Source organism: Myotis myotis, unplaced genomic scaffold (assembly GCF_014108235.1).
Source record: "Myotis myotis isolate mMyoMyo1 unplaced genomic scaffold, mMyoMyo1.p scaffold_m19_p_2, whole genome shotgun sequence".
NCBI lineage: Eukaryota > Metazoa > Chordata > Mammalia > Chiroptera > Vespertilionidae > Myotis > Myotis myotis.
The window spans coordinates 184191886-184209804 of record NW_023416324.1 but is presented as its reverse complement, the minus strand read 5'-3'; the positions used below and the strand labels follow the sequence as shown (position 1 = coordinate 184209804).

At 42.5% G+C, this 17919-nt stretch overlaps 1 protein-coding gene across 9 annotated transcripts in view; it reads left to right on the top strand.

Moving 5' to 3' along the window:
* Positions 1 to 5790: 5790 nt before the first annotated feature.
* ECT2 (epithelial cell transforming 2) overlaps positions 5791 to 17919 on the top strand; it is a 58637-nt gene continuing 46508 nt past the window's right edge. For 2 of the 9 annotated variants that reach the window (XM_036350741.1, XM_036350740.1), the window contains exons 1-9: positions 5791 to 5864; positions 7240 to 7388; positions 8097 to 8176; positions 8282 to 8374; positions 10384 to 10566; positions 11545 to 11634; positions 14860 to 14967; positions 16794 to 16867; positions 17776 to 17906. In XM_036350741.1, the coding sequence (XP_036206634.1) occupies positions 7262 to 7388; positions 8097 to 8176; positions 8282 to 8374; positions 10384 to 10566; positions 11545 to 11634; positions 14860 to 14967; positions 16794 to 16867; positions 17776 to 17906 (886 nt within the window). In that variant the 5' untranslated portion in view covers positions 5791 to 5864; positions 7240 to 7261. Of the gene's footprint in view, positions 5865 to 7239; positions 7389 to 8096; positions 8177 to 8267; positions 8375 to 10383; positions 10567 to 11544; positions 11635 to 14859; positions 14968 to 16793; positions 16868 to 17775; positions 17907 to 17919 lie in introns of those variants that run through there. The other 7 variants (XM_036350746.1, XM_036350745.1, XM_036350743.1 and 4 more) reach the window with 6 other exon arrangements.

Here is a 17919-nt window from a genome sequence, read left to right as displayed (position 1 = left end):
CCCACTGGGTTGCCTGGCCAGCCTGGGTGAGGGGCTGAGGGCCGTTTTCAGGCTGGCCGGCGACTGAAGCTCCCAGTTTCTCCTTTTTATCTTTTGTTTTTAATTCTGGGATTTATTTACCTTGTATAATTGAAACTTCGTTGCTGTCACTGGAGCTGAGGGCCAGCTCCAGCTCCGTGGCCACCACTGGCTGAAAGCAGGTATCTGGGGTTTGTTTAGCTTCTATAATTGAAACTTTGTTGCTTTCGGAGCTGAGAACCGGGCCGCGGCAGGCGGGGAACTTTGGCTTCCTCCATCACTGGAGCAAGCAAGCCTCCTGTTCGCTTCAGCTGCGTGGCTGCTGGCCGCCATCTTTGTTGGCGGTTAATTTGCATATCACCCTGATTAGCCAATGGGAAGCATAGCGAAGGTACGGTCAATTACCCTTTTTGTCTTTTATTAGATAGGATAGATACTATTATATGTTGATAACAACATTTCATATTTATAAGTAACATTAGACAATCTATCTATACTAATAATAGAGGAATATGCAAATTGTCTGGGACACCATCATGTAATGACCAATTAGGATGGGGCTGCAGTGGAGAGCTCTCAGCACACCTGTGCCGGGGGTCCGAAGGGTGCGGAGAGGAAGGGAGAGCAGATATGCAGTTAGGAGGATCAGGCCAGGAGGGGAGCACAGATAGGCAGTTAGAGTGATCAGATCAGGAGGGGAGCAGTTAGGGGCATCAGGCAGGCAGTCAGGTGAGTGGTTAGGACCCAGTGGTTCCGGATTGGAGAGGGTGCAGGCCAGGCTGAGGGACCCCCCCACCTCTCGCCCCCACCCCCGTGCACAAATTTTGTGCACCAGGCCTCTAGTATATATATAAAAGCCTAAGCGACTGTTACAACCAGTCAACCAGTTGCTATAATGCGCACTGACCACCAGGGGGCAGACTCTCAATGCAGGAGCTGCTCCCTGGTGGTCAGTGTGCTCCCACAGCCAACCTCCCATGGCCAGCCAACCTCTTGCGGCCACTCCCCTGGCTGGCCAACCTCCCACAGCCCCTCCCCCTGGCCGACCAGCCCCCAATAGGCCTCAATCACCGGTCAGGCCAAGGGATCCTACCTGTGCATGAATTCGTGCACTGGGCCTCTAGTTATAATATATTTAATCATAATTTTAGGTAATAGAAACAAAGACCATTACAACAAATGTTGTCCATTTATTGCAACAAACTTAATAATTTTTCAGATATATTAGTAGATTCAAACACACTAGAAAAGTGAGAAATCTTGTGCACTCTGATTTGAAGAGTGATTGCATGGGCAGTGTGTACACTTGTGATTGAGGGTGGGTGGAGAAAGATAGTCCATAACCAAAAACTAACTTTCCCATGCTCCGATTCTCTGCTGCCCTGAAGGAGTATAGATTAAAAAAAGAATATGGAGATGGATGGGGGATGTAGGGAAGGAAAGAAAGAAACTACAAATAAAGAGGAGAGAATAAATTGGAAGAAGAGCAAGTGTGAGAGGGAAGTCAGGAAAGATGGTCCAGCCTGTCACCAAATTCAGAGATAGAGGTGGGAAAGTTGATCCTCCAAAGGAATAATCTCAGTAATTCAATCTTTTACATTTCATTTTCCCCACCTCAGAAATTATTTTATTGCTTGGGGAAAATATGTCACACACTTCAACATGCTAAGTACTGAAATTCAGTTCAATTCCTTTGGTATTTTTTGTCTGAAATCTGTTCATTCAGCATCTTAGGAATTGTGGATGACACTAAGAATTTATTGAATGGTTTATTCTTTCAAGGAACTTCTCATCTTAATTTATCTATCTACCTAGCTAGCTTGTACTTTAAACAGTTCTGTCCCCTTGACATATGAATTCAATGACTGTATTTCCAGTGAAGGGTCCTGGAGAAAGAGTGTAGCATTTGACATAAGGAATCTTAGCTAGGACCTGCCTTGGAAAGGGACAGAAGCCTGGACAAGGGCACCAGGAAGAGAGCCAAGTCTGCTAGACAAGATAAGATAGCTTGAGTACACAAGGCTTTCTTTTTTAAAAAAATATATTTTATTGATTTTTCACAGAGAGGAAGGGAGAAAGATAGAGAGTTAGAAACATTGATGAGAGAGAAACATCGATCAGCCACCTCCTGCACATCTCCCACTGGAGATGTGCCTGAAACCAAGGTACATGCCCTTGACCGGAATCGAACCTGGGACCTTTCAGTCTGCAGACCGACGCTCTATCCACTGAGCAAAACCGGTTTCAGCTGAGTACACAAGGCTTTCGCTTAAAAGAGAAGAGGGAGATTAGGTTTGGTATAGAAGAACGACTGTCCACCTTCTGGCAGGAAAAGAATGCAATGGAGGTCTTTCTGCATCAAGATTGGTCTGATGGGGGGTGGCGGTGGGCGGGGGGTGGGGGCAGAGGACCACTTGGGGCTGGAGTAAGGTGAGGCAAAGAGAACAGAAACATAGATGCCATTGCTCCTATGGTCAGGGGTGAGAAGGCAATGTAGAGAACCATCGGTGCCATCAGGAGGTTACAGGGTCTCAGCTGAGAGACCAGGAGTAGTAAAGTAGCAGTAATATTAACAGCTAACATTATTGAATGCTTATGTGCCAGAGTATGTTCTAAATCACACATATATAACTCTTTCTAAAAAAAATATTTTTATTGATTTCAGAGAGGGAGAGTTAGAAACATCATGCCCCCTCCTGGGGATTGAGCCTGCAACGCAGGCATGTGCCCTGACTGGAAATCGAACCGTGACCTCCTGGTTCATAGGTTGATGTTCAACCGCCAAGCCACGCCTGCCGGGCTACACATGAACTCTTTCAATCCTCACAACAACACTATGAGTTCAGTACGAACATGCCATTTTATATAAAGACGAACAGGCACAGAGGTTAAATAACTTGCTTGAGGTTAGATGGCTTGGAAATGTTATAAGATTGCACTGCCTGTTTATTTGGTAGTCAAACTGACACACATCCCTTTAGAGCAGGGGTCCTCAAACTACGGCCCGCGGGACACATGCAAATACAAATATTGTATTTGTTCCCGTTTTGTTTTTTTACTTCAAAATAAGATATGTGCAGTGTGCATAGGAATTTGTTCATAGTTTTTTTTTTTTAAACTATAGTCCGGCCCTCCAACGGTCTGAGGGACAGTGAACTGGCCCCCTGTTTAAAAAGTTTGAGGACCCCTGCTGTAGAGGAATCAAGCAGAACTTTTGTTAAGCTAGCATACAACTTGTGCAGTGAAACTATGTGCTCGGTCTTTAGGTTTGGGTGCAAAACCTGTCTAATGAGGGAAATAGGCTGCTCTCCTCACTGGTGTAATGTATTTTCAGTGATGAGAATTTTTGACTTTTTTTTGGTTAATCCTCACCTGAGGATATCAACCAAGGTAAGTACCCTTAACCAGAATTGAACCCAGGACCTTTCAGTCCCGGGGCTGATGCTCTATCCACTGAGCCAAACCAGCTAGAGTGTGATGAGAATTTTTGGAATGTTGGGCACACCCTAGTTTAAGAATGCAAGCACATTCCAAAGTGAAATTTCAATGACTGTTTTTCTTTTCTTTTGCCATAACGGTTATCACGGAATTATAATGAAGGGCAGACTGCAAATAGTCTTCAGTTATAAACAGGGAAATCAATAATAACTAGACTGCTTCACTCATTTTGTGTATTGCATTATAAACTTCTCAGGTATTCTAAGGTGGCCTGACAAAATTAGAAAGTATTGTCAATCCCCATGACTTGTTTGAGATATTCAGAAGTGTTCAATTTTTTCTTTTTAATTTTTTATTGATTTCAGAGAGGAAGGGAGAGGGAGAGATAGAAACATTGGTGAGAGAGAAACATCACCCATCTTGGCTGCCTCCTGCCACCTGTACTGGGGATCGAGCACACAACCCAGGCACGTGCAGTTGACTGGAACTGAACCCGGGACCCTCCAGTCCACCAGCCGACGCTCTATCCACGGAGCCAAACCGGCTAGGGCCAAAAGTGTTCCATTTCCAAGTGTTATGGAATAGTAAGAAGCTAGGATAATCCCAGGACGAGGGGAACAGGGAAACCAAGACAGACAGTTACATAGCAGTTTGCAGCCACCTAGTAAATCCTATCTTCCCTAGACCAAGGACATTTAAGCGTAAACAGTTTGAGGGACATATGTAATACTTTCAACAATATATATATATATATTTTTAAAGAGTAAATGGTTTGCACTTCTCCCCAACCAGAGGGTAAATAGCTTAAATCACCCTATTCGGGGAGACAGATAACAGAAATCCAATTAAGTGCCATTTGCCAACCGCATCCAAGGACAGACAAATTAAGAGAATAAATCTTATTTTGGTACATCAGCCTGCAGCTGATGAATATTCTATTGCTCTGTCCCTAAAAGCCCCCTTACATGCCCCGCCTTTAAAACCCCTGAAAATGAAGGCCCCAGGGCACTCTCCCGTCAGAGAGCACACACGACCCCGCCCCCCCCATCCCCCACATGTCCCCTAACCTCTAAGGGACCCCATGCGACCTGCCCCGGGGCGCAAAGGCCCGGTCCTCCGGCTTCCCGTGAGCTACGGCAGGCCACCCTGGGCTCCGCTTCCGCGCTTCCCTCACCTGAGCATATTTGTGCTGCGGTCAATACATTCTTGTTTGCTTTTTTCTACACTTTGTCTCTTGATTGAAATCTTTCCCTCAGGAAGACAAGAACCGAGGGCTCCTCCTCTCACAGGTAATAAAAGTACAAGCCTTCTTCCTCTTCCTGGGATTGAGTGGGATTCCCCTTTCTTCTTTGGAGTAAACCAGTGATCAGGTGGGGACTATGCAAACCCACCTGGGGGAGACATAGGGTGTTGTATTCAGAGGATGCAGAAAATGAAAGCGAAAACAATCTTCGGTTTCATCATAACAATAGTTATTACAGGTAAAACGATCAATTCTTGGCTAGACTTCTAGAGGAAAGTAACAAAAGTTCTCCCGGTGGGGGCGGGGAGAAGACGTCAGGAAGCGACTTACTTTGGCTCCAGGAGAGTCTCTAGGTCTAGAGTCTAGAGACTCTAGTAGACTCTCCAGACATAGTCTTCCATTTGTTCAAATGGAAGCACATGTTAAGAAAATAAAAGCCCAGGACGTATTAAGGAGCTTATTCTAATCATCCACGAAATCCCCCAGACCCGAGTGCAGGGCTTTACATCAGGGTTTCAATGGGCGGATCGCCGATTTAAAAAGTGCACCTGCAGAGGCCGAGTTACCCTGCGCTGGGCCCCGCTGCGCGCACGGCTCAACCCCACAGCCAACGCAGAGAGCATTCGGGCACCAGACGCTACAGATCACAGCCATCACTGAGCGGAAAATCATCTATGGCGGCCCTGATTTCGTTTAGACTCTAAACTGAGGATTTGGAGCTCTTGGGGGGGGGGGGGGGAGGGCGGGGAAGCTGCAGGAGAGGCGCACCCGCTCAAACTTTCCTCAGGAAACGAGCTGTTTACTGAGTAAACAAACCGTAGCCACAGACACACCTGCTACTCCCAGTGGCGCCCAGGACCCGCCACCGCCACCTGCTGGCCACATCCGGGCACTTCTCTCTACAAAATCCTGACGTCCCGACGTCTGAGACGTTGGGTTCATTTGAAACACAGGCACAACCAATCAAGGGCGGAGGACAGCGACCAATCCCCGCCCCCCTGGAGGCTCCAGCCTATGGGAAGGAGGTTGACACCACGCGCCAATCGGCACGGCTTTTAGAGACAGCGGCTCCCTTTTTGAATTGGCTGTGGCTGCCTCCCGCGAGGAATGGCGGTAACGGTGAGAGGAGCCGGAGTTTGAAGAAGTGGCACTTCCCGGGCGCTTGGTGAGAGCGGTGAGGCCTCTGGGCCGGAGCGGGGGAGCGGGCGCGGGCTCGCGTCCCGGGAGCTGCGGGCTCCTTTGCGGAGGTCCGACAGCCCCGCCCGGGTGACTGCGGAATCCGCGCACCCTTGCCGGCTCCCGGCTCCGGGAGCTGCGCCGCCGCGTTCCCGGCGCCGGGGCGTGGCGCGGGGTGGGAGCCGAAGCCCGCCAGGTACCGTGCCCTTCGCCGCCGCTCACCGGCCGGCTGCTTCTTCCGGAGGAGCCCGCGGGGGAAGGGAGGGAGCTGGTGGGGAAGGGAGCCTGGGCCAGCCGCGCCGCACCCGCTGGGGTCTTATCTCAGGACGCAGTGGTTTCGCTCCAGGATTCTTCGGGGCCGGCTTGTCTGCGGGCGGTTCAGTTGGTTCATAAAATGCCAACCCATCCTGCCCCATCCGCCTTCCCTCTACCCCCCGCCCCCCCATCTCCTTCCACCGCCCCCTCGGGTCCGCGCGCCGCCGTCCTCGGTGCAGGTGTGCATGGCTTCGTGGTGAGAAGCGCAGTCTCTGGGGTCAGCCCGGGTTGAACCCCGGCTTCACCACTCACGTGACTTGGGGGAAGTTACTTAACCTTTCTCATGCGAGGTTTCTTTCTCAGCTGGGAACAGTAACAGTGCCCGCCTCTTAGGATTGTTGTAGATGGGAAATAAACACAAGGGTGAGAACGATGTCTGCCACATGTGAAGAGTTAAATAAATCTTGTTAATCGTAGTGTTATGTCATGTTATCAGTGTTATTAAAGTTGTCAGTTACACCGACGACATACCCAGCATTGCATTTAGCTCCCCCCACCCTGAAAGATGATGGCCTAAACACTAAAAAGAAACCAAGTGTGAATATTTTGGTTAAGTGACAATTTAAAAAATATATATATATATTTATTGATTCAGAGAGGAAGGGAGAGAGAGACATCACTGATGAGAACCATTGATCGGCTGCCTCTTGCAGCGCCCCCTCCTGGGGGCAGAGCCTGCAGCCCAGGCACCTGCCGAGACCGGGAATCAAGCCGGGACCCCCTGGTTCCTAGGTGGATGCTCCACCGCAGGGCCTGCGCGCTTTTGTTATTTGTACCATAGTCTACTGAGTCAGGTACTGGTGGATTTCTGTTATAGAAGAGGAAACCGAGGTTCAGAGATGTTGAGTGAACTTTCTTTGGTTCAATATTAAGAAAAATGGGTGCTGATGCTTTTTATTCTTTTATTTTTTATTTTTAAGATTTTTCTTTTGCTGAAAAAGAAAAAATTTTATAAAAGAAAAATTTTATAAACTCTAGTATAAAAGCAGAGTTTGCCCAAAGATCATGTTTGTTTCATGTGTTCTTATTCAAATGTGTTCTTTTTCTAGTGAACTTAGAAGAGTACAAACAATGGCTGACAATAGTGTACTAACATGTGCTGGGAGGACAAGCTTGGCAGACTCTTCCATTTTTGATTCTAAAGTTATTGAAGCTTCTAAGGAAAACTTACTTAATGGACCTACTTTGTATGTTGAAGGTAACTGTGCTTTCAAACTGCAAATCACTATTTTAATACTAATCTTATTGACTAGAGACTTTCTTATTTAACTGTAACGCTGTTAAGTTAGAGTACAGGTATTCAGTAAATATTTGTTGACAATCTTTACACGACATAGCTTTAAAAAAATTATCTTTATTGTTGAAAGTATTATAGATGCCCCCTGTCCCCTAACCCTCCGTGACCCCCCTACACTTTTTATTGTATATCCATACAATATTGTGCACTCTGAAACTAGACAAATAGAAACAATGCGTCCCAACTTTGAAGGGAAGTCATATTGGATATTGCTTTTTCTGTGTGTGAGGGCCATCTAGCTGCATCATTGTTAGCTAGACTGTATTCAGTTATATCTGGTTAGGTGAAAAGACTTCTTCCCTTACCTCACTATGTAAATGGGTCTTTTCTAAATTTGCATGCACTGTTGATGAAGATGATTGTACAAGATATTGAGTGCTTTCTTTGGTTAGGAGGAGTGTTGATGTTTGTATATATGTTCTCTTCCTTAAAATGGAATGTGGCCAAAATATTTTTTAATAAGCTGGGAATTAAGTAATTTTAATTTTAGAGAATGTTATGATCTCAAAGATGGAAAATATAGTAGATATAGCCAAAAATGGGAATAGGAACTACTGATTTTGATGTTAATTCCTGATAAATATATTTAAACATTTTTAATTTTAATAGAAGAAATGCCTCAGGTTGAAACAAGAGTGGTATTGGTTCAAGAAGCTGGGAAACAAGAAGAACTTATAAAGGCCTTAAAGGTATGGAGTTTTAAGTTTTTAACTTTTTAAAAAGGCTGTTTTTCTTCCATTAGGATGCAAATAATTTTATAGTTTTAATCTCATACTTAAGTCTCTTTTCCACAGACTATTAAAATAATGGATGTACCAGTTATAAAGATAAAAGAAAGTTGCCCTGGAAAATCGGATGAAAAATTAATAAAAAGTGTTGTTAATATGGTAGGTTCAGCATTTCATTGCATGTGGCATGCTGCACTTCCCTTGATTGTATTCTTATATTTCACTTATGGTGACGACCTAAATTAGGTGCAAGGTATATTGTGCACTCTGAAACTAGACAAATAGAAACAATTTTAAATTTATTTCTAAAATTTGGGTGTTTCTAAAACCCCAAACTATTGCACCTATTGCAAATAATGAAATCCTTATCATTTGTCATTGTTAAATTTAAATGGCATATCACGAATTTACAAAGATCTGATACTTTTCTCTAAATTCTTTATCTTTTTTCTCATTACCTTTATATTTATTCTAAATTCTTGCTTTATTTCCAAATTATAAATCATAATTATTGACAGTCATTAGGGAATTTGCCTCAGCATATGAAATATATTTAATTCTCTATACCAGCTGGAATAGTCTGTGAGGGCTGCCAAACAAAATACCACACACTGGGTGGCTTAAACAACAGAAATATATTTTCTCATAGTTCCTAGGTCTAGGAGTCCAAGATCAAGATATTAGTAGGTTTGGCTTCTCTTGAGGCCTTTCTCCTTGTCTTGCAGGTGGTCGCCACTTTCTTGCTGTGTCTTCACATGGCCTTTCTTCTGTGTATGCACATCCTGCTATGTCTGTGTGCCCCCCCAAATTTCCTTCTCTTTTAAGGACACAAGACAGATTGGATTAGGGCTCACCCATATGACCTCATTTTACCTTAATTATCTCTTAAAAGGCCCTATCATCAAATATGCGGTCACATTTTAGGGTATAAGGGGGTTAGTTTCAACATGAATCTTGGGGATACATGATTCAGCCCATCACATCAACTACGAAAGAAATCCCAAATCATTTAACCATTCAGAATTTTGCTTTAAATGGTTCTCTTTTTTTGTTACATGGGAGTCATGTAGGTACTTAAATATCTTCATTCTTTTTCATTGATGTACAGTATAAAGTGGTAAACAGTAATTTGCTTTTCTATATATCCTTGCCATGCTGCAACTGCCTACATAGTTCACATCTTTCTCTTATTTTCCTCATATATACTGAAATGATTACATTAATCTATATCCTTTTGGAAGATCTCAAGTGCCATAGTTTTCTATTTTTTCTAAAGACTTTTGTTTGTACAAGAAGGAACCATGCTGAAACCGGTTTGGCTCAGTGGATAGAGCGTCGGCCTGCGGACTGAAGGGTCCCGGGTTCGATTCCGGTCAAGGGCATGTACCTGGGTTGCGGGCATATCCCCAGTAGGAGATGTGCAGGAGGCAGCTGATCGATGTTTCTCTCTCATCGATGTTTCTAACTCTCTATTTCTCTCCCTTCCTCTCTGTAAAAAATCAATAAAATATATTTAAAAAAAAAAAAAAAAGAAGGAACCATATGTATGGCATCATTTTCTTGGTTAGATTACAGTGGTCGGCAAACTGAGGCTCGCAATCCACATGCAGCTCTTTGGCCCCTTGAGTGTGGCTCTTCCTAAGCCTTAGGAGTTCCCTAATTAAGTTAATAACAATGTACCTACCTATATAGTTTAAGTTTAAAAAATTTGGCTCTCAAAAGAAATTTCAATCCTTGTACTGTTGATATTTGGCTCTGTTGACTAATGAGTTTGCCGACCACTGGTAAAAGAAAAGCAATAGCGATTATCTTAATGCATCCTACTGTCAAAATGTGTGTGCTTAAATTCATCATTTTTATTTTATATGCATACAAGATTTATAATGACTATTAAGTCAAGTCAAAGCTTAGGCCTTTATAAGAGTAATCTTCAAAATTTAAGATCTTAATATAGATGGAGATATATGTATATGTAAAAATGCAAATCAGCAACTAAAGAAATGACTGTTCACTCTTGAATATAATGTTCATTATGTTATGATTTAAAACTTAAGTTTTCAACAAATATAAAATTAAATTTTGGTATTGAATTTGTAGGTCTTAATTAGAGTTATATGAATTAATTATATAATACATTTTATTTCTATACCTACATAAAAAAAATCAAGGAAATTAAAGTGCCCTTTGTAAAGATGGAATCAGTAGAAGAATATGAAAGTTTGGATTCTCCAGAATTTGAAAATGTATTTATAGTCATGGACTTCCAGGATCCTGTCTTTACTGAGTTATATAAGACTGATTGTAGAGTTATTGGACCACCAGTAGTATTAAACTGTGCACAAAAAGGAGAGGTAAGAAGAATATACATTTATTATAACTTTTCCAGGTTAAATTTTTATTAATGAATGTTGCGAAAATTGATAAGTAGAAAATTCCGTTAATTGTTGAGAATAGGAAATATTTAAAATAGGAATAGTAGTAGCTAGTGTATAGTCCTTTCGTGTTTTTTTCTGTTGTAATTTTCAGTAGTGAAAATCTAAGACCTTTGAAAGTTAGGCAATAAAAACTACATATATAATATATAAGAATTGTAGCAGAGTTAGTCCCTATTCTTTGGTTTTATTGCTATGTTTTGCCATTCTAAAGCTTGCCTTATTAACTTAAAATTGCTGAAGTCATTGTGTTTTTGTTATAGATACTAGTAAGAAGCACATGACAATCTTTAATTCTCTGTTTCGGTTAAGAAATGTTGCTTTCAGAAGCCGAGTAAAAATTTTAAAGCCCAAAATTAAATATACATATATAAAATGTTAAATATACAGATATTATATATCTGTATATTCTTATTCTGATATATATGTGTTAAATCGGTTAAAATATTTACTGATTACTTCCATCTTTTTAGCCCAATAATTGGGAGCATATTTGGTTCAATTTTATGTTATATACCTAATATTTATAAATATTTGACTTGTTTTAACTTTAATTGGAAGCATTTACAGTAATCTATGGAGTCAGAAATTCTGTTTATTGATAATATTTCACATGTGACAAAGTACATTTTAGAACTAAAGGTTTGAATATATTTGTGTTTAATTTGCAAATCGAAGTGTGCTTAGATTATGTGTATCAAATATGATTTGGGAATTGTGGAAATTTTATTGTGAAATTAGCAATTTTTTTGCTATTTTTATTGCATATTGAAAAATGCAAGTAAATCTTTGGATTGGGATAGTTGATTGATAAGAGGGAAGATATTTTTAACTTGAGAAAGATGTATTCTATTTTCTACTATTAAGAAAGCTCATAGATTTAAAATTATTCTTCAGCCTTTGCCGTTTTCATGTCGTCCACTCTATTGTACAAGCATGATGAATCTAGTACTATGCTTTACTGGATTCAGGAAGAAAGAAGAACTAGTAAGTATTTCAAAACATTCTATTCAAAGAATATTTTTTCCAGCAAAATATATTTAAATTGGTACTTTTTGATCATTGTATCCTGGTTTTATTTTCAACATTTTGGAGAAATTACTATGTCTATACTAGTTTCAAATTTTGTGAAGAAATATTGTGAAGAGCCTTATAAACAAAACACAAATATTTTGTCTAGGATGGCTAGCATATGAATTAACAGAAAAACTTAGTAACTGTCCAATCTGTTTTAACTGTCTTTTCAATATCCTATTGGCCACATTATTTGAAGTTTTTGTGCACACAGTGCAATTTTTTTTTTTTTCCACACAAGTTCAGCCTTAAAGTATTCTTATTGCCCTGGAAATTCACAGAAACTGCTTTTCTTTTATTTCATTAATCCTCACCTGAGGCTACTTTTCCACTGATCTCTAGAGAGAGTGGAAGGGAGAAAGAGAGACAAGGAGAGAGAAACATTGATTGGTGGCCTCCCACACATGCCCCAACTGAATGTGTTGGGGGTCAGGGATCAAGCCTGCAACCCAGGTATGTGCCCTTGACCAGAATCAAACCTGGGAATCTTCTATCCACTGAGCGAAACTGGCTAGGGCTTTAAAAAAGAAAAAAAGAAAAAAATATTGATTTCAGAGAGGAAGGGAGAGGGAGAGAAAGATAGAAACATCAATGATGAGAGAGCATCATTGATTGGCTGCTTCCTGCATGCCCCCTACTGGGGATTGAGCCTGCAACCCAGGTATGTGCCCTGACCTCCTGGTTCATAGGTCGATACTCAACCACTGAGCCATACCAGCCTGGCTCACAGAAGCTTCTTTGATATGTAAGTTTCTGTGTTGGAGCTAATGGAAGATTACTCTAATTTTGTGGGAAGAATCTTGGTGTGATATAACTTCGTGTTAAAAGTAATGTATTTAGCTGTGAAAGATAGCTTAAGTAAGTAAGTTTTGTGTGATCATCTTTACTAGCTTATCCTATCTAATAAAAGAGAAACATGGTAATTAGCATACATCCGCTACCCTTCCCATTGGCTAATCAGCGAGATATGCAAATTACTGCCAGCCAAGATGGCGGCTGGCAGCCAGGCAGCTTGAAGCTAACATGAGGCTTGCTTGCTCCAGTGACGGAGGAAACCAACGTTCCCCGCCTGCCTTGCCAGCCTCTGAGCTTGCAGTTTGAAACATTGTTACAAATATAGAAGCTAAACAAAACCCCAGAAACCTGTTTTCAGCCAGGCGGGATCTCAGAGCTGGAGTTGATAAGTGTTTTGATTATAGAACCCAAACAAACCAGATACCTGCTTTCAGCAGCAGAGGCCTCAGAGCTGGAGCCAGAGCTAAAGCTGGCCCAGAATAAAAAGAAAAAGAAAAAAAGGAGCAGTTGGGAGCTTCAGTCACCTGCCAGCCTGAAAATAGCCCTCAGCCCCTCACCCAGACTGGCCAGGCACCCCAGTGGGGACCCCCACCCTGATCCAGAACATCCTTTAGGGCAAACCAGCCGGCCCCCACCCGTGCACCAGGCCTCTATCCTATATAGTAAAAGGGTAATATGCCTCCCAGCACCGGGATCAGCAGAGCCGCGAGGCCTCTCGGCACCGGGATCAGTGTGACGGGGGCAGCGCCCAAACCCCCTAATCGCCCTGCGGCTCTGTGTGTGTCAGGGGCCGGGGCCACAACCTCCCTATCCGCCCTGCTATGTTCGTGACAGGGGAAGGCGCCCCAACCCCCTGATCAGCCCTGCTCTGTGCCTGATAGGGGGAGCTCCCCAACCCCCTGATCGCCCTGCGGCTCTGTGTGTGACAGGGTGCGGCGCCCCAACCCTCTGATTGGCTCTGCTCCGTGTGTGACAGGGTGCGGCGCCCCAACCCCTCCCCATGGGCCCTGCTCTGTGTGTGATGGGGTAGGGCCATAACCTCCCCATCGGCCCAGCCCTGAGTGTGAGAGTGGCGGTGCCCCAATCTCCTGATCGGCCCTGCTCTGTGGGTGATAGAGGGCGGCGCCCCAACCTCCTGATCCGCCCTCCTCTGTGTGTGACGGGGAGGTGCCCCAACTCCCCTATCAGCCCTACTCTGTGAGTGACAGGGGGGAGCTCCCAACCCTCTGATGGGCCCTGCTCTGTGCGTGACAGGGTACGGAGCCCCAACCCCCCTGATGGGCCCTGCTCTGTGCGTGACAGGGGGCAGCGCCCCAACCCCCTGATTGGCCCTGCTCTGTGCGTGACAGGGTATGGAGCCCCAACCCCCCGATGGGCCCTGCTCTGTGCGTGACAGGGGGCAGAGCCCCAACCCCCTGATTGGCCCTGCCATGTGCATGACGGGGTGGCGCCGCAACCTCCCCATCGACCCTGCCTTGAGTGTGATGGGGCGGTGCTCTGAGCCCGACCAGGGGCTGCACCTAGGGATTGGGCCTGCCCTCTGGCACCCGGGAGCAGGCCTAAGCCAGCAGGTCGTTATCTCCCGAGGGGTCCCAGACTGTGAGAGGGCACAGGCCGGGCTGAGGGACCCCCCCTCCCCCCCCGAGTGCACATATTTTTGTGCACCAGGCTTCTAATTTTATATAATAGGCCTAATTTGCTAAGTGTCCGGTCGTCCGGTTGGCCATTCAACCAATCAAAGCATAATATGCTAATGATATGCTAAGGCTGCTCAACTGTTCGCTATTATATACACTTACTACCAGGGGGCAGACAGTTGACCAGTTGACCAGTTGCTATGATGTGCACTGATCACTAGAGGGCAGATGCTCCGACCAGTAGGTTAGCTTGCTGCTGGGGTCCAGCTGATTGAGACTGGGTGAGGCGGTCCAGACACGCCCTGGAGCCCTCCCACGGTCCCTCTGCGGCTGGCCAACCTCCCACGTCCCTCCCCGGGCCCAATCGTGCACCGGTGGGGTCCCTCAGCTTGGCCTCACCCTCTCGTAACCCGGGACCCCTCGGGGGATGTCGGAGAGCCGGTTTCGGCCTGATCCTGCAGGCCAGGCTGAGGGACCCCACTGGTGCAGGAATTCATGCACCGGGCCTCTAGTCACTATATATAGTTTTGTGCCAGTAAAACAGATTTTCAATTATTTTGACGTAAAGTTTATACCTTTATAAAAATTCCTATATGTACCTTATAAAATAGAAAGTATTCAGTTAATGCTAAATAAGTTATAAACATAGTTTAAATTTTTATTTAAATTAATTATAAAGCTAATGTTGCTTAATTTTTCTTTTGAGGTCAGATTGGTGACATTGGTCCATCACATGGGTGGAGTTATTCGAAAAGACTTTAATTCCAAAGTAACACATTTGGTGGCAAATTGTACACAAGGAGAAAAATTCAGGGTATGTAAACTTGGGTATTTTTGTCTATTTCAGTATTGCATCATTCAGGATTAGATTTAATAACAACAGTCTCATCTATGTCCTATAATTTACTGAAGTTCAGAAATTCAATTTTTGCTTTATGTACATGTAGCAACATTTTTTTCTTTTTTCAAACGCTGTTTTTTGTTGTTAATCCTCACCTGAGGATATTTTTTCTTTTCTTTAAAGCATTTTATTTATTTATATATTTATTTTTAATCCTCACTGGAGGATATTTTTCCATTGATTTTTAGAGAGCATGGAGGGGATGGGAAAAGAGAGAGAGAGAGAAAAAAGAGAGTCATTGATGTGAGAGAGACATATCAGTTGGTTGCTGCATGAGCCCCAACAGGACCAGGAATTGAACCTGCAACCCAGGTACCTGCCCTTGACCTGGAATTGAACCCTGACCCTTTGGTTCTTGGGCCGATGCTCTAACCACTGAGAACACTGGCTAAAACACAAAATTTTAAATCATAGGAGTGTGGTCTCAGGTTTTAAGGTGGCAATGGAACTTGATTTAGGTCTTCAAAGATGAGTAGGATTTTGAAGGTTTGTTGATGGATAACATTTCAGGCAGATGAATACCATTTGCAAAGGTTACTATGAGCATTAGTAAATGAGGGGGGTTGGGAAGTGATGAGAGAGATACATACATATCTCTCTCATCAAATAAAAGTGGTCTTTTATAAGAACAGAGCAGAGCTATCTTCCTATATAATAAAAGGGTAATTTGCAAATTGACCCTAATGGCGGAATGACCAGAACGACTGCTCGACCAGTCACTATGAGGCACACTGACCACCTCTTGGTCCCTTTCCCTGACCGGCAGGCTCTGATCGCCTAATGGTGTATGGGGAACTGGCGGTTGGGTGGCGGCGGGAGCTGGGGCCGGCTGTGGGCAGTCGGGGAAGATGGCCCTGATTGCAGGCCAGGCCTAGGGACTGTACCCGTGCATGAATTTCGTACGCCAGGCTACTAGTGTTTTTATAAAACTCTCCTAAGTTTTAACTTGTGGAAATATTAAAACAAGAGAAAGTATCTTTATTAGGATTAAAATCTTATTTAAGATTATATTTGAATATCTATCTTAGGGAGACTATCTCTCTGTTCCAACCCTTCATCAGTGTATTTATTATTTATGTAGCAAATGTTAATTTCAGTTAATTCCAGGGAATTCCTACTTTCTAATTCATACTGAAGTTTTTAGTTAATCAGATGTTTTCTTCTTCTTTTTTTTTTTTTTTAAAGATATTTTTATTGATTTTTTTACAGAGAAGAAGGGAGAGAGATAGAGAGTTAGAAACATCGATGAGAGAGAAACATCGATCAGCTGCCTCCTGCACATCTCCTACTGGGGATGTGCCCGCAACCCAGGTACATGCCCTTGACCGGAATCGAACCTGGGACCTTTCAGTCCGCAGGCCAACGCTCTATCCACTGAGCCAAACTGGTTTTGGCCAGATGTTTTCTTCTTTAGTGCTGTCATGGGAGTCAGTTCTTTCAAGAAAGTAAACATGAAAGGAGAAATAAACTATAATAAAGGTGAACTTCATCAACTTCAGAGATACATTTATTTAAAGTAATAGTAAAATAAGGAAGTGGTTTACACATCATGGAATTTGTTTTAACCTAAGTTGTATGATTGAGAGAGTTTTTTTCCTATTAACTTTTCTTTATATTATGTTACAAAGTAGATGAACAATGATCTAAAACTGCATAAAAAGTATGTAATTGCTTGGAACTTCCATGAATGCAGTTATTTAAAGTAAAAATTAATCGTAGTTTAATGTTTATATTTTTAGATTGCTGTGAGCCTGGGTACTCCAATTATGAAGCCAGAATGGATTTATAAAGCTTGGGAAAGGCGGAATGAACAGTAAGTGTTTAAAAATTCAATAGTTCATTATGTGAATTAAATGTTATGGAAGTAATCCCATGTGCTTCAAACCCTAAATTCATAACTAATATAGAAGAAAATGAACTCAGTCTTGGGGTAGCTTGGGGAATAAAGGTTAGGAAGAGTGAAGTTATAAAAAAAAAAAAAAGTTACGGCTGGCCAGTGTGGCACAGTGGTTCAGAGTCAACCTATGAACTAGGAGGACACAGTTTGATTCCTGGTCAGGGCACATGCCTGGGTTGTGGGCTCAATCCCCAGTAAGGGGCATGCAGGAGGCAGCCAATCAATGATTCTCTGTCATTATTGATATTTATATCTCTCTCCCTCTCTCTGAAATCAATAAAAATATAAACAATTATGAAATATTGAAAATTGGAAGACATCTGAGAAATGATTTTTATTGTCATAAATATTTTAAAATTATTAGGTAATAGCTTAATGCATCTGGATATTTGGATCATGTTGTGTTTTTTCTTATTTTATATTTTTCTGGTTACATTTTAAGTGGTAATTGCTATTCATAATCTTTTTAAGCTTTCCAACCTCATAATTCCTTGCTGTTGTGCTTCTTCATTGCTTAATATTTAATGAAATTTGAAGCCCTATCACACAATAAAATTTCATGTATAGAGTAGGAATTTGAATCTTGTAAAAATTACCCATGATCAAATTTTGTCAGAATTTAATTCAGGATGACGTGAGGACACATCAAAAAATTTTTTTTAGCTTTTGTTATTAAAATGTTAAAGTTTTGTTAATATTTCAGGATCCAATGTAAAATATTTTCAATAAATGGTTTATGCTAAAACCTTGAGGATTAGAAATTGATGTACCTAATTTGTTGAATTTAAGTTAAGCTGTTTTAGAAGAATATATATATTTTTTAGGGATTTCTGTGCATCAGCTGATGACTTTAGAAATGAATTTAAAGTTCCTCCATTTCAAGATTGTATTTTAAGTTTCCTGGGATTTTCAGATGAAGAGAAAACCAATATGGAAGAAATGACTGAAATGCAAGGTAGAATTTGGCA